Here is a 13,390-nt window from a genome sequence, read left to right as displayed (position 1 = left end):
TTCTTATTATTTCATATTTATTGAGCACTCATAATGTTCCGGCCACCCCACTCCAATGACTGCATTATTCCTCCTACCCACACCCATGCCCATCCCCATATCTTTGGGAAAAGCTTCATAATCACACCTGACCCTAAAGACACAATGATAAAAGGACATACCTCTTGGGAAACCTGGAGTGTTTGGTCTTTGGCCAGTCTGTTCCTGGCACTACTACAGAAATATATATAATCTTTGCTCATGTCTGTACAATATTGATCTCTGCTGATTGCTTAAAATAGAACCTGATTTTCTCTACTACATCATCTCTTAAGCCAAGTAGCCCTACAACAAAAGGAGGCCCAACTTCACAGATTGGCCAAGTACCCCCAGAGCATTTTAAGTAGTTACTCTTGAATTTTCACAGCAATCTAATACCTATTTTTCCCTGGAGCTATTGCCCAGGGGAACAGGTCTGGGGCAGAGGGGGAACTTGGGATGACATATAAAACACCCATAAGCCCAATCTAAAGATTAGTGGCCACAATGGATGTTTGGGAAGGGGACTCGCTTTTTTCCCAAACATTTCAGACAGACATCCTGGGCCCTCCTGAGGAGTGCTAGCAAACACAAGAGTCCTCCTGAATGCACATATGGTCTAAGGGTACCTTGTGAAGTTGTGAATATTTCCCCAGAAAAGTGGAGACCTTGGAGTCCCCTTTTGCACTTGCTGTCCCCAGATGGGTGTCTTCAGCAGTTAAGTGGCATTTCCTTTAACAATCTGGAATTTCCTGGGATGCTCAGAGGAGGTTGGGTAATGATAGATCAGCCCACCCCTTGATGGAAATCCTATTCAAGTCTAATGGCCACGTGAGGAGTCAATGGCTGCTTTGAACATGAAATTGGTTCCTTCTCAAGCCCAGCTCTGGCACAGTTCTTGGCTTCATGCCAAGAGGACTGCTTCCTCAGACACCTCTGGTGAGATCCAAGGTCTTATACTGGCAGGTGAGTTAGCCAACAGAAGTTGCTAGCTCAAATAGCTGGTATAGTGTGATACCACTAATGAGAACATGATTAATCACATGTTGCTGGTGGGAGGGGTGAGTATTGGTCACCAGCTAAAGACTGGCTCTGAGGGTTTGGATCACTAGATGGATACTGGGCTTGGGGAGTATCCTCTCCAGGAAGCTGGTCAGTCACCTCAGGGACCACCCAGGACTGCTGATTATCAACCTCAGGGACTTCCTGAACCTGCAGATCATCCTCCCCCGGAAACTCTTGGGATGGTTTATCAACCTCAGGAATGTCCTGAGACAATAGATTGATTGCAGAAGCCTCTAGGGCCAGCCTGCCAACCTCTGCAAAGAACTCCTGGCATGGCTGGCTGAGCTCCTCAGGGGTCTCTTGGGCTGGCTTGCCACCTTCCACATGGATTTCCTGGACCAGGCCACCAATCCCTACAGGGAACCCATCAGCCAGCCTGCCAACCTCCACAGGGACCTCCTGGGATGGCTGGCTGACCTCCTCAGGGTTCTCCTGGCAAACTTGGCAAGCTTCCTCAGAGATTTTCTGGCACAGTTGGCTCGCCTTCTGGCATGGCTGATGGATCTGAGGAACCTCCTGACATATCTGGTCAATGTTGTCATGGTTCTCCTGGCATGGCTGGCTGATGTCAGGGACCTCCTGGCATGGCTGGCTGATGTCAGGGACCTCCTGGCATGGCTGGCTGATGTCAGGGACCTCCTGGCATGACTGGCTGATGTCAGGAACCTCCTGGCATGGCTGGCTGATCTCCTCAGCAACCCCCTGGCATGGCTGGCTGGTTTCCACAGGTGGTTCCTGTGAAGCCTGGCTTGGTTCAAAAGGCCCTTGCACCCCTTCAATGGGGAGCTCTTGTTCTCCATTCCTAAGGAGCATCCCAAGGCTTTGACGTTCTTCAATCATGTGTGAACTTACAGAAGGCTGATCACTGAAGCCAAAAGGGCAGTTACCATCCACTGCAGTGGGGGAGGAAGGACCAGCACTGGACACAGTGCTGGAAGGGCCACTGCTGTCTGTAAAACAAAGTCAGGAGACCAAGTCAGGCAAGCTGGAAGAGTAGGCTCTATTCAATGTATGTAGTTCAAGTGCCAGAATATACAGACTTGAGGAAAGAGGGTCTGAATTCTTCCTAAGCTATGCAGAGACTGCTCAATTAGCCCAGCTCAGGAACTGTTGCTCTGACCTAATGTATACTACAGGAGTACACAGGAGCACTAAGGTACATCTAAGACTTCAGGAGAGTGATGAGGCCCACTTCATCCAGTTCTTTCACAAATGTACCCCCAACCCAACTCTAAATTCCCAAGGTCATTTGGGAGCATACCAATGCTGTAATCCAGTGGTTCATAATTAAGGGTATATATCAAAAGTATGGGATATTTTTTAAAAATACAAATTTCTAGGTTCCATCTCTAGAGATTCTAATTCTGTAGGTTAGTGTAAATGTGTGGGGTGGAGAGGGAATGAGGTCACTATATTTTGTTGAAACACTCCCAATTAAATCTGATGTACATCTTTTGTTAAGAATCATTTCTTTAAAGCAGTCAACATATTTCTGGGGCGAAAGTAATCATTGTTTATAGCCCAAGAGACAATTAAGCAGGAGAATGTAGAAAAATCTTATGAATGAGAACAGTAGGAAGGAAAATTGCCTTAAGATGGAAGGCTGCCATGGAATCTCTAAATGGCAGAGGTTCATAATTAACCTTCCTGGGGGTCACTGAACCCTTTGAAACTCTAATGACAGTCATGGACTATCTTCTCAGAAAAATATACATATGGATATTCACACTAATCTTCATAAACAATTCCTGGGGTTCAAAGACTTTACCCTGAAATCCATCCCTGGATCCAAGGTTAAGACCTTCTAAGTCTTGGGACACACAATGTTATAGGCTTGTGGATGTTATAGACATATACAACATAAAAATTAATTACCCCACTACTGACAGTAATAAAATGAAGGGCTTAGAGTCTTCAACACACTGTGGGACAATTCCTACCCCAATCTCTACTACTTCATTGACCTCTAGTAGGGGACTAATCTACTTTTCTTTTTGTAGATGTATTTATTAATGGTATTGTAACTTTATATTTAAAGCACTCTAATATCAATAATGATCAATTTTGGATATAGGGGGCACCTGAATATCCTTGTCATCAAAGAGAACCTGGGAAAGTTGGCAAGCCTGAGCCTGCGAAGGCTGAATCAGTCATTAAGTTTAGCGTATGCCAGTTCTCTCTTTTCTGTAAAGGGCCACAGGAGGCATGCTTCAAGCAGAAGAAAGAGGAACATGGTTTGGGCCAACAAGGCCTATTTAGGGCAGACAAACCCTAAAGAAAATATTTACCAGTGAGGCGACATACCTCATACTGAGTCAAAGGTCTGATAGATTAAAAACAAGAAAAAAAAAAAAAAAGAGTTCACCCAAGGATAGAAGTAGCCTTAATATTCAGTTAGTGGTTTGATTCAGGCAAATCAAAGAGGTCAGACAGAAGCAGAAGCAGGAAGGGCACCTGAGTGGCTCAGTCAGTTAAGCGTCTGCCTCTGGCTCAGGTCATGATCTCAGGTCCTGGGATCAAGCCCTGCATGGGACTCTGTGCTCAGCAGGGGGTCTGCTTCTCCCTGTGCCCCTCCCCCTTGGTGCTCTCCGTCTCCCCCTCCAATAAATAAAAAATTAAAACAAAAAACAAAAAACAGGGAAGCAGAAGCAAGATAAAGATAAGGTTTCCAGAGGCAGCCAAAGCGATCTTGAGAAAGAAGAACAAAGTTGGAGGTATCACAATTCCAGATTTCAAGATATCCTACAAAGCTGTAGTAATCAAAACAGTACTGACACAAAAATAGACTCATAGATCAATGGAATAGAACAGAGACTCATGCTTATATGGTCAATTAATCTATGACAAAGGAGGCAAGAATATACAATGGGGAAAAACAGTCTTCAATAAATGGTGCTGGGAAAACTGGATAGCTACATGTGAAAGAATGAAACTGAACCACTTTCTGACACCATACACAAAAATAAACTCAAAATGGATCAAGGACCTAAATATGAGACCTGAAACCATAAAAATCTTAGAAGAGAGCACAGGCAGTACTCTCTCTGACATCAGCCATAGCAACATTTTTCTAGATATGTCTTCTGAAGCAAGGGAAACAAAAGCAAAAATAAACTATTGGGACTATATCTAAATAAAAAGCTTTTGCACAACAAAGGAAACCATCAACAAAACAAAAAGGCAACCTACTGAATGGTAGAAGATATTTGCAAATATTATATCCAATAAAGGGTTAGTATCTAAAATATATAAAGAACTTATACAACTCAACACCAAAACCCCCAAATAATCCAGTTAAAAACTGGGCAGAGGACCTGAATAGACATTTCTCCAAAGAAGACATACAGATGGCCAACAGACACATGCAAAGATGCTCAATATCACTCATCATCAGAGAAATGCAAATCAAGACCACAATGAGATATCACCTCACACCTGTCAGAATAGCTAGAATCAGAAAGACAAGAAATAACATATAACTCTGTATATTAACTAACTGGAATTAAAATAAAAACTTAAGGAAAAAAAGACAAGAAATAACAAGTGTTGGTGAGTATGTGGAAAAAAAGGAACATTTGTGCATTGCTGGTAGGAATATAAATTGGTGTAGCCACTGCAGAAAACAGTATGGAGGTCCCTCAAAAAATTAAAATAGAAATGCGATATGATCCAATAATTCTGCTACTATTTACCGAAAGAAAATGACCCTAATTTCAAAAGATATATGCATCCCTATGTTTATTGTAGCATTACTTACAATAGCCAAGTTATGGAAGCAGCCCAAGTGTTCACCAATAGATGAATGGATAAAGAAGATGTATAAAAAAAAAAAGGGGGGGGGTGCCTGGGTGGCTCATTCAGTTAAGTGGCTGCCTTCAGCTCGGGTCATGAGCCTGGGGTCCTGGGATTGAGCCCCACATTGGGTTACTTGCTCAGCGGGGAGCCTGCTTCTTCCTCTCCCTCTGTCTGCAGCTCCCCCTGCTTGTGCTCTCTTTCTCACTATCTCTATCTCTGTCAAATAAATAAATTTAATTTAATTAAAAAAAAAATGTATATATATATACACAATGGAGTATTATTCAACCATGAAAAGGATGAGATTTTACCAATTGTGACTATATGGATGGACCTAGATGGTATTATGCTAAGTGAAATAAAGGAAGACAAACACCATTGATTTCACTTATATATAGAATCTAAAAAGAAAAAAAAGAATAAACAAATAAAAAGCAGAATCAGACCTAAAATACAGAGAACAAGCTGATGGGGAGGGGTGGTAGGAGGCTGGGCAAAATGGGTGATGGGGAGTGGGAGATACAGGCTTCCAGTTATGGAATGAATAAGTCACAGGAACAAAAGGTACAGAATAGGGAATACAGTGAATGGTACCGTACTAGCATCGCATTGTGACAGATGGTAGCTACACTTGTGGTGATCAGAGCATAATGTATAGACTTGTTGAACCAGTATGCTGTATAACATTGTGTATCAACTATACTTGAATTTAAAATATATATATATATATTATTTTTAAAAAAAAGATTTCCAGGGGCACAAAAACCATAAACATTCCAGGAGAGATAAAAGGAGCAATGGCAAGGTGAATGTAAGGTAATCTGAAATTCAGGGGAAGAGCTCTTGGAATCAGGAAGGAATGTTTCTTCTGCATACACAGTGCCAATTCTACAACTGTTTAACCCAGATGCTGAAATATGAATCTTTGCTTCAGTCCTATCCAATGAAATAATAAAAGCCATGTTTGATTTTAGTTATTTCCTGGAGGCAGGTTGAATAAGGAAAGGATTTTTCCATCACTGGTGTCTCTGGCCCTTATCCTCCCTCTGACTGTCACCAGGATCTCCCCTTCCCTACAATTACCCTAAGAACTCCTTGTGACTATTAGAGAGCACCAGGGAGGGGCAGAGGTAGAGAGAGAGAATCTGAAACGGACTCGATCTCACAACCCTGAGATCATGACCTGAGCCTCAACCAAGAGTCGAACGCTTAACCAACCGTGTCACCCAGGCTCCCCTTGTGATAGGCTAGAGATTATACAGAAGAGATGGGAAAAAGCAGCACCTCAACTTGAACTAACAGCTGAGAACAGACAACTTGAGAATAGGGACATGTAGAAAGTAGTAGCAGATTCTAGTTTCCTTCTCCCAGTTTTTCTATATACTCAGTTTCCTCTCAAGTCATGTGTACTTGACAAAGCTATAAATTCCCAAATGGGAATCTGAGGAGAATGAAGTTTCGTCCTTTCTTCCCCAAAGCACCCTCTGTGACACTATATTTTAGGAGCCTCTCCAAGGAAACAGAGGGTCATGGAGAATGGAGATAATGAGACAGGGTAAACAGATCCTCCCTTCATCTTGGAAACAGCAGATGAGACTGCTTCCCCTACTGGTTATTCCTGGTCTTTCAACCCTCATCTTCGTTTCCCTCACGAGACGACAGGTCTCTCATTCACTAATCCCTCCATCAATCTTGGCCTTTGTCCAGGCAGTTCCAAAAGGATTACTTACACCAAGGGGGCTTCTCAGAGCGCTGCCGGAGTTGTAGGGTAGGTGAATGAAGAGTACGGGGTGGGGAAAATGGGCTATCTGAGGCTTGGTTGCTGTGCATAGAGTCAAAGAGGGCTGCATAGACCGGGGAGAGAGAAGGAAGGAAGAAAAGAGTTTGAGGAAGCATTCAAGAATCACAGGTTCTCCAACTTACACATTCTCAGGCTGAAAAGTAGCATTTCCTAAGGACCCTTCACACAAATCATTTTTAATATTTTAAACTTTATATTATGAATATTTTCAAACATTTTTTGCTCCCTCCCCCACCCCCCCTTTTTAAAAAAAGTCTTTGAAAGACTAGTACAATCCATATTGATATCTTCATCTCCTATATTTACCACATTGACGTGTTAACATTTTGCCATATTTGTTTCATCCATTTCCTCATGCGGAAGTTCTTTTTTTAAAATGACAGACATTATGAAATATTTTACCTCTAAATACATCAATATGCATATCTAAAATATAAGGTATTTTTCTTACATAGCCACGCACCATTAACAAACCTAACAAAATTTCAAAATAATACCCTAATATCATCTAATACCCAATTCATATTCAAATCTCCCACAATTATTCCCAAAATGTCTTTTAGAGTAATATCCAAACATGAACCATGTATTGATTTTATGTCTCCAAAGTTTTTTTTAATCTAGAATATTATCCCCCCCCCCAAGACCATTCATTTTCCTCAGAGTGACTTTTTCTTTTAAAGATTTTTATTTATTTACTTGAGAGAGAGAGTGAGAGAGAGAGAGCATGTGCACATGAGCAGGGGGAGGGGCAGAGGGAGAGGGAGGGAATCTTCAAGCGGATTCCCCGGTGACCATGGAGCCCGACACAGGGCTTGGTCCCATGACCCTGAGATCATGACCCGAGCCAAAATCAAGAGTTATATGCTTAACCAAATGAGTCACCCAGATGCCCCTCAAAGTGACTTTTTGAAAAGAACAGATCAGTTGTCTCACAGAACTATCATGTCTCACATTCTGGATTTGTCTGATTCCTCCCTCATAGAATCATTTAACTTGTTTCACTATTGCTTCTATTTCCTATAAACTGGAAGTTAGATATAAAAGGGTTGATTGGATGATTCAATTTAAATAACCTTTGGTAAAAATACCAAATAGGTGCCAAAGAGGTGATCCTATGTACTTTATATTACATCATATTAGAGGCACATAAGGTCTCACTGTCCCATTAAGTAAAGCTAAGTTTACTAACTGGGTTAAAGTGGTAGCCACAAGATCTCACCATTGTAAAGTTTTCCCCTTCTGATTAGAGGTAACCCTTTGGCACCACCCCATCAACATTTTACCTAATTGTGTTAGTATCTATTGATGATCTTTAATTATTTAAGTGGTGATTTTCTAATTCTATCAATCCTCCAACATTTATTAGATGGCATATTTTCTGTAAAAAAGAGCTTTCCCTCTTCAGCTGGGGCTATGGGATTACGATGAACTGCAGTTCTTACTGAAAAGGTAGAATAAGTGTTTATTTCCTTTTATTTAGTTTTCAGAGAAAAGAGGTGTGACAAGTATCCTCCAATTGCAGCAGATGAGAATTATTTTATTTTTGCTTTCTTTTTTGTAGAATTATTTACTTATTATTTATTATGAGCTCGTGGATTTTTATATATTCAGTGTACTTTAATCAATTACAGTAAATTTTGAATGCTAAAATGTTCTAGTTGTATCGCTTCTTGGCCTTTCGGCTAAGATCAAGTGTAAAATGTTCCATTTGTGGTCAGTGGGAGCTTCTTCAGGCTTGATTGCTTCCTTGCTTTTGTTACAACATGCCTCAGGACGACCTTGTACTTTCCTTGCCCTAGACCATGTATTCTCAACGAAATTGGTTCTTGGGGAGGGTAAAAAAAATCTTAGATATTCCATTGGTTTGTGGTCCATCACATGGCCATGGACCATAAACAGATATATACTGTATATGTGTGGTATTAAAATTCCATGTAGTGGGGGTTTACTAGGGGAAAGAATGTCTAAAAAGACTAGGGGAGGGGTGTGAACATGGGATGTCTTTCCACTTATTTAGGTCTTCTTTAATTTATTTCAGCAATGTTTTGTAGTTTTCAGTGTACAGGTCTTCAAGCTTCTTGGTTAAATTTGTTCCCAGGTATTTTATTTTGTGGATGCTATTATAAATTGTATTGTTTTCTTAATTTCCTTTTTGGATTGTTCATTGCTGGTATATAGACACAAAATCGTTTTTTGTGAATTGATCTTGTACCCTGCAACTGTGCTGAATTTGTTCATTAGTTCTGGAAGTTTTTTGGGGGGATTCTTCACATTTTTTCTATATAGGACCATGTCCGCTGCAAGTAGAGATAGTTTTACTTTCTCCTTTCCAATTTCTATGCCAATTTTTTTTCCTAATTGCTCTGCCTAAAATTATCAGTACAATGTTGAACAGCAGTGGTGAATATGGGCATCCTTGTTTTGTTCCTGATCATAGGGGGAAAACTTTCAGTCTTTCACCATTGAGTATGATGTGCACTATGGGTTGTTCATAAATGCCCTTTATCATGTTGAGGAACTTCCCTTCCATTCCTAGTTTGCTGGGTGTTTTTATCATGAATGGGTAGTGGATTTTTTTTTTTTAAGATTTTATTTATTTATTTGACAGAGAGAGGCACAGCGAGAGAGGGAACACAAGCAGGGGGACTGGGAGAGGGAGAAGCAGGCTTCCCGCCAAGCAGGAGCCTGATGTGGGGCTCGATCCCAGGATCCTGGGATCATGACCTGAGCTGAAGGCAGATGCTTAACGACTGAGCCACCCAGGCGACCCTGGGTAGTGGATTTTATCAAATGCTTTTCTATGTCAGTTGAGGTGATTGTGAGTTTTTCCCTTTGTTCTTTTAATGTAGTATATTACAGACTGATTTTCTTATGTTGAATCATCCTTAAATTCTTGAGATAAATCTCACTTTGTGAACTTGCTGTTGGATTTGGTTTGTGAGAATTTTTGCTTCTGGGGCACCTGGGTGGCTCAGTCAGTTAAGGATCCAATTCTTGATCTCAACTCAGGTCTTGATCTCAGGGTCATGAGCTCAAGCCCCTCATTGGGCTCCACACTGGGCATGGAGCCTACTTAAAAAAATACAGAGAATTTTTGCTTCTATATTATAAGGGATACAGTTTTCTTTTCTTATGGTGTCTTTGTCTGGCTTTCGCATCAGGGTAATGTTGGTTTCATTGAAATTGTTTCCTCCTTTTTTATTTTTTGGAAGAGTGTAGGAAAAAAATTGGAGTTAATTTTTATTAAATGTTTGGGAGATTTCACCAGTGAATCTACCTTGTCCTGGACTTTTCTTTTTTGAAAATTTTTCTACTGATTCAGTCTTTTCTGTGTTACAGATTATGTTCAGATTTTCCATTTCTTCTTGGATCAATTTTTGTAGTTTATTTCTAGGAATTTGTTCATCTAGGTTATCTAATTCATTGGCATACAATTGTTCATAGTGCTTTTTCTTTAAAGATTTTATTTATTTATTTGAGAGAGGAAGAGAGAGCGTGCATGCACACAAGCGGGGGTGGGAGGGAGGGGCACAGGGAGAGAGAGAAGCAGACTCCTCGCTGAGCAGGGAGCCAGATGCGTGGGCCCTGCGATCACGACCTGAGCTGAAAGCAGACGCTTAACTGACTGAGCCATCCAGGCGCCCCCATAGTGCTCTCTTATAATTCTTTTTATTTCTGTAAGGTCAGGAGCAATGTTCCCTCTTTTATTCCTGATTTGGTTATTTGCATGAACACTCGCTTCTTCTTAGTCTGCTAAAGGTTTGTCAATTTTGTTGATTTTTTTCAAAGAACCAACTTTTGGTTTAGTTGATTCTTTCTGTTTTCTATTCCTTACTTCTTTTATCTCTGTCCTAATCCTTATTATTTCATTCTTTCTACTAGCTTAGGGTGTAGTTTGCTCTTCTTTTTTAGTTCCTTAAGGTATAAAGTTAGGTTTTTGGTTTATGATCTTTCCTGTGTTTAAATGCAGGTGTTTACAGCTATAAATTTCTCTTAGCACTAATTCTGCTGCATCCCATAACTTCTGGAATGTTGCATTTTCACTTTCATTCTTCTCAAAGTATATTCTAATTTCCCTTAAGATTTCTTCCTTGACCTGAAGGTTAAGAATGTGTTTGATTTCAACATATTTGTGAATTTTCTAGTTTTCCTTTTATTAATGATTTCTAGCACCATTCCACTATGTTGGAGAGGATATTTTGTATGATTTCAATCTTTTGAAATTTATTTAACTTTTTTTGTGGCCTACCATATGGTCTATCCTGGAGAATATTCCATGTGCACTTAAGAATCTGTATTTTGGGGCACCTGGGTGGCTCAGTCATTGAGTGTCTGGCTTCGGCTCAGGTCATGATCCAAGGGTCCTGGGATCCAGCCCTGCACTGGGCTCCCTGCTTGGCGAGGAGCCTGCTTCTCCCTCTCCCACTCCCCCTGCTTGTGTTCCCTCTCTCGCTTTGTCTCTTTCTGTCAAATAAATAAATAAAATCTTTAAAAAAAAATCTGTATTTTGCTGGTGGTAGGATGTTCTATATGTCTCTTAGGTTTAGCTGGCTTACAGTGTTATTGAAGCTCTCTGCTTCCCTATTGATCTTCTGTCTTGTTGTTTTATCTATTATTAAAGGTGAGATTGAAGTCTCCAACTATTTTTGTAGAACTATCTACTTCTCCCTTCAATTCTGTCAATGTTTGCTTCATATATTTGGGGGCTCTGTTGTTTGGTGGGTATGTGTTTATAATTTTTGTATGCTCTTAATGAACTGACCTTTTTATCAATATATAATGACCTCTGTCTCTTAGAACAACTTTTGACTTAAAGACTATTTTGTCTGACATTAGTATAGTTACCCCAGCTCTCATTTGGTTATTATTTGCACGGAATATCTTTTTCTATTCTTTCATTTTCAACCTTTTATACTGTTGGATCTAAAGTGATTTTCATGTAGATAGCATATAGTTGGATGATTTTTTAAAAAATCCATTCTGCTGGGGCACCTGGGGGGTACAGTCAGTTGAGCATCCTACTCTTGGTTTCAGCTCAGGTTGTGGTCTCACGGTGGTGGGATCAAGCCCTGCGTCAGGCTCCACCCTCAGTGGGGAATCTGCTTGGGCCTGTCTCTCCTTCTCCCTCTGCCACTCCCCATCCCCAGTCTCTCTCTCTCTAAAATAAATAAATAAATCTTTTAAAAAATCCATTCTTAAAAAAAAAAAAATCCATTCTCCTAATCTCTGCCTTTTAATTTGAGAGTTTTATTAATTTACATTTAGAGTAATCACTGATAAGGAAGAGCTTAATTCTGCCATTTCACTATTCGTTTTTTATGCATCTTATACATTATTTTGTTCCTCATTTCCTCCATTACTATCATCTTTGTGGTTTTTTAAAAAAATTTTATTTATTTATTTGAGAGAGAGAGAGAGAATGAGCAGTGGGGAGGGGCAGAGGGAGAAAGAGAGAAGCAGACTCCCTGCTGAGCAGGAAGCCGAATGTGGGGCTCAATCCCAGGACCTGGAGCTGAAGACAGATGCCCAACTAACTGAGCCACCCAGCCGCTCCTCATCTTTGTGTTTAATTGATTTGTTTGTAGTGTACCATTTCAATTCCTTTATTTCCTGTTCTGTATACTTTTTAGATATTTTCATTGTGGTTACCATGGAGATACAATTAACATCCTAAATTTATAACAATCTTGTTTGAATTGATGGCAGATTTAGCTTCAATAATATACAAAAACTCTGCTCTTATACTTGTCTTTTTTTTTTTTTTAAAGATTTTATTTATTTGACAGAGAGAGACACAGTGAGAGAGGAAACACAAGCAAGGGGAGTGGGAGAGGGAGAAGCAGGCTCCCCACCGAGCAGGGAGCCCAATGCAGGGCTCAATCCCAGGACCCTGGGACCATGACCTGAGCCGAAGGCAGACGCTTAACGACTGAGCCACCCAGGTGCCCCAAAAACTCTGCTCCTATAAAGCTCAGTTCTCACTTTATGTTATTGTCACAAATTGTATCTTTATACATTGTATGACCACTAATACGGACGTGTAATGACTATTTTATTCATTTGTGTGTTAAGTCATATATGAAACAAAAAAAAGGAGTTACAAACCAAAAATAAAGAAATGCTGACTTTTATATTTACCAATGTAATTACCTTTACCAGAGTTCTTTATTTTTTGTTATGGTATCAAGTCACTATCTAGTGTCCTTTTATTTCAGCCCAAAAAGCTTTTAGCATTTCTTCTAAGGCAGGTTTACTAGTGACAGACTCCCTCAACTTTTGTTTATCTGGGAGTGTCTTAATTTCTTCTTTATTTCTGAACAGTTTGGCTAGATAAAGAATTCTTGGTTGACATTTTTCTTTTCTTTTAGCACTTTAAATATGTCATCCCACTGTTTTCTGGCCTCTGTGATTTCTGATGAGAAACTGGTTGTTAGGGGCGCTGGGGTGGCTTGGTCGGCTTGGTCCTGGGATCAAGCCCCACGTGGGGCTCCCTGTTCAGCAGGGAGCCTGCTTCTCCCTCTGCCTCTCTCTCTGTCACATAAATAAATAAACAAAATCTTAAAAAAAAAAAAAAGAAATTGGTTGTTAATCTCATTAAAGATCCCTTGGATGTGATAAGTTGCTTTTCTCTTGCTACCTTCAAGATTTTCTCTGTCTTTTGACAATTTGATTACAGTGAGTCTCAGTGGGGATCTCTTTGAATTTATC

General features: G+C 40.3%; 1 protein-coding gene across 19 annotated transcripts in view; it reads right to left on the bottom strand.

The window, feature by feature from the left end:
- PPIP5K1 (diphosphoinositol pentakisphosphate kinase 1) overlaps nucleotides 1–13,390 on the bottom strand; it is a 43,844-nt gene continuing 30,454 nt past the window's right edge. For 17 of the 19 annotated variants that reach the window (XM_036120014.2, XM_036120010.2, XM_036120015.2 and 14 more), the window contains 2 exons: nucleotides 6,609–6,722; nucleotides 1–2,033 (listed from right to left, as the gene is read on the bottom strand). In XM_036120014.2, the coding sequence (XP_035975907.1) occupies nucleotides 1,054–2,033; nucleotides 6,609–6,722 (1,094 nt within the window). In that variant the 3' untranslated portion in view covers nucleotides 1–1,053. The remainder of the gene's footprint in view (nucleotides 2,034–6,608; nucleotides 6,723–13,390) is intronic. The other 2 variants (XM_078079435.1, XM_078079437.1) reach the window with 2 other exon arrangements.

Source organism: Halichoerus grypus, chromosome 8 (assembly GCF_964656455.1).
Source record: "Halichoerus grypus chromosome 8, mHalGry1.hap1.1, whole genome shotgun sequence".
NCBI lineage: Eukaryota > Metazoa > Chordata > Mammalia > Carnivora > Phocidae > Halichoerus > Halichoerus grypus.
This window is presented reverse-complemented; position numbering and strand designations above follow the sequence as displayed.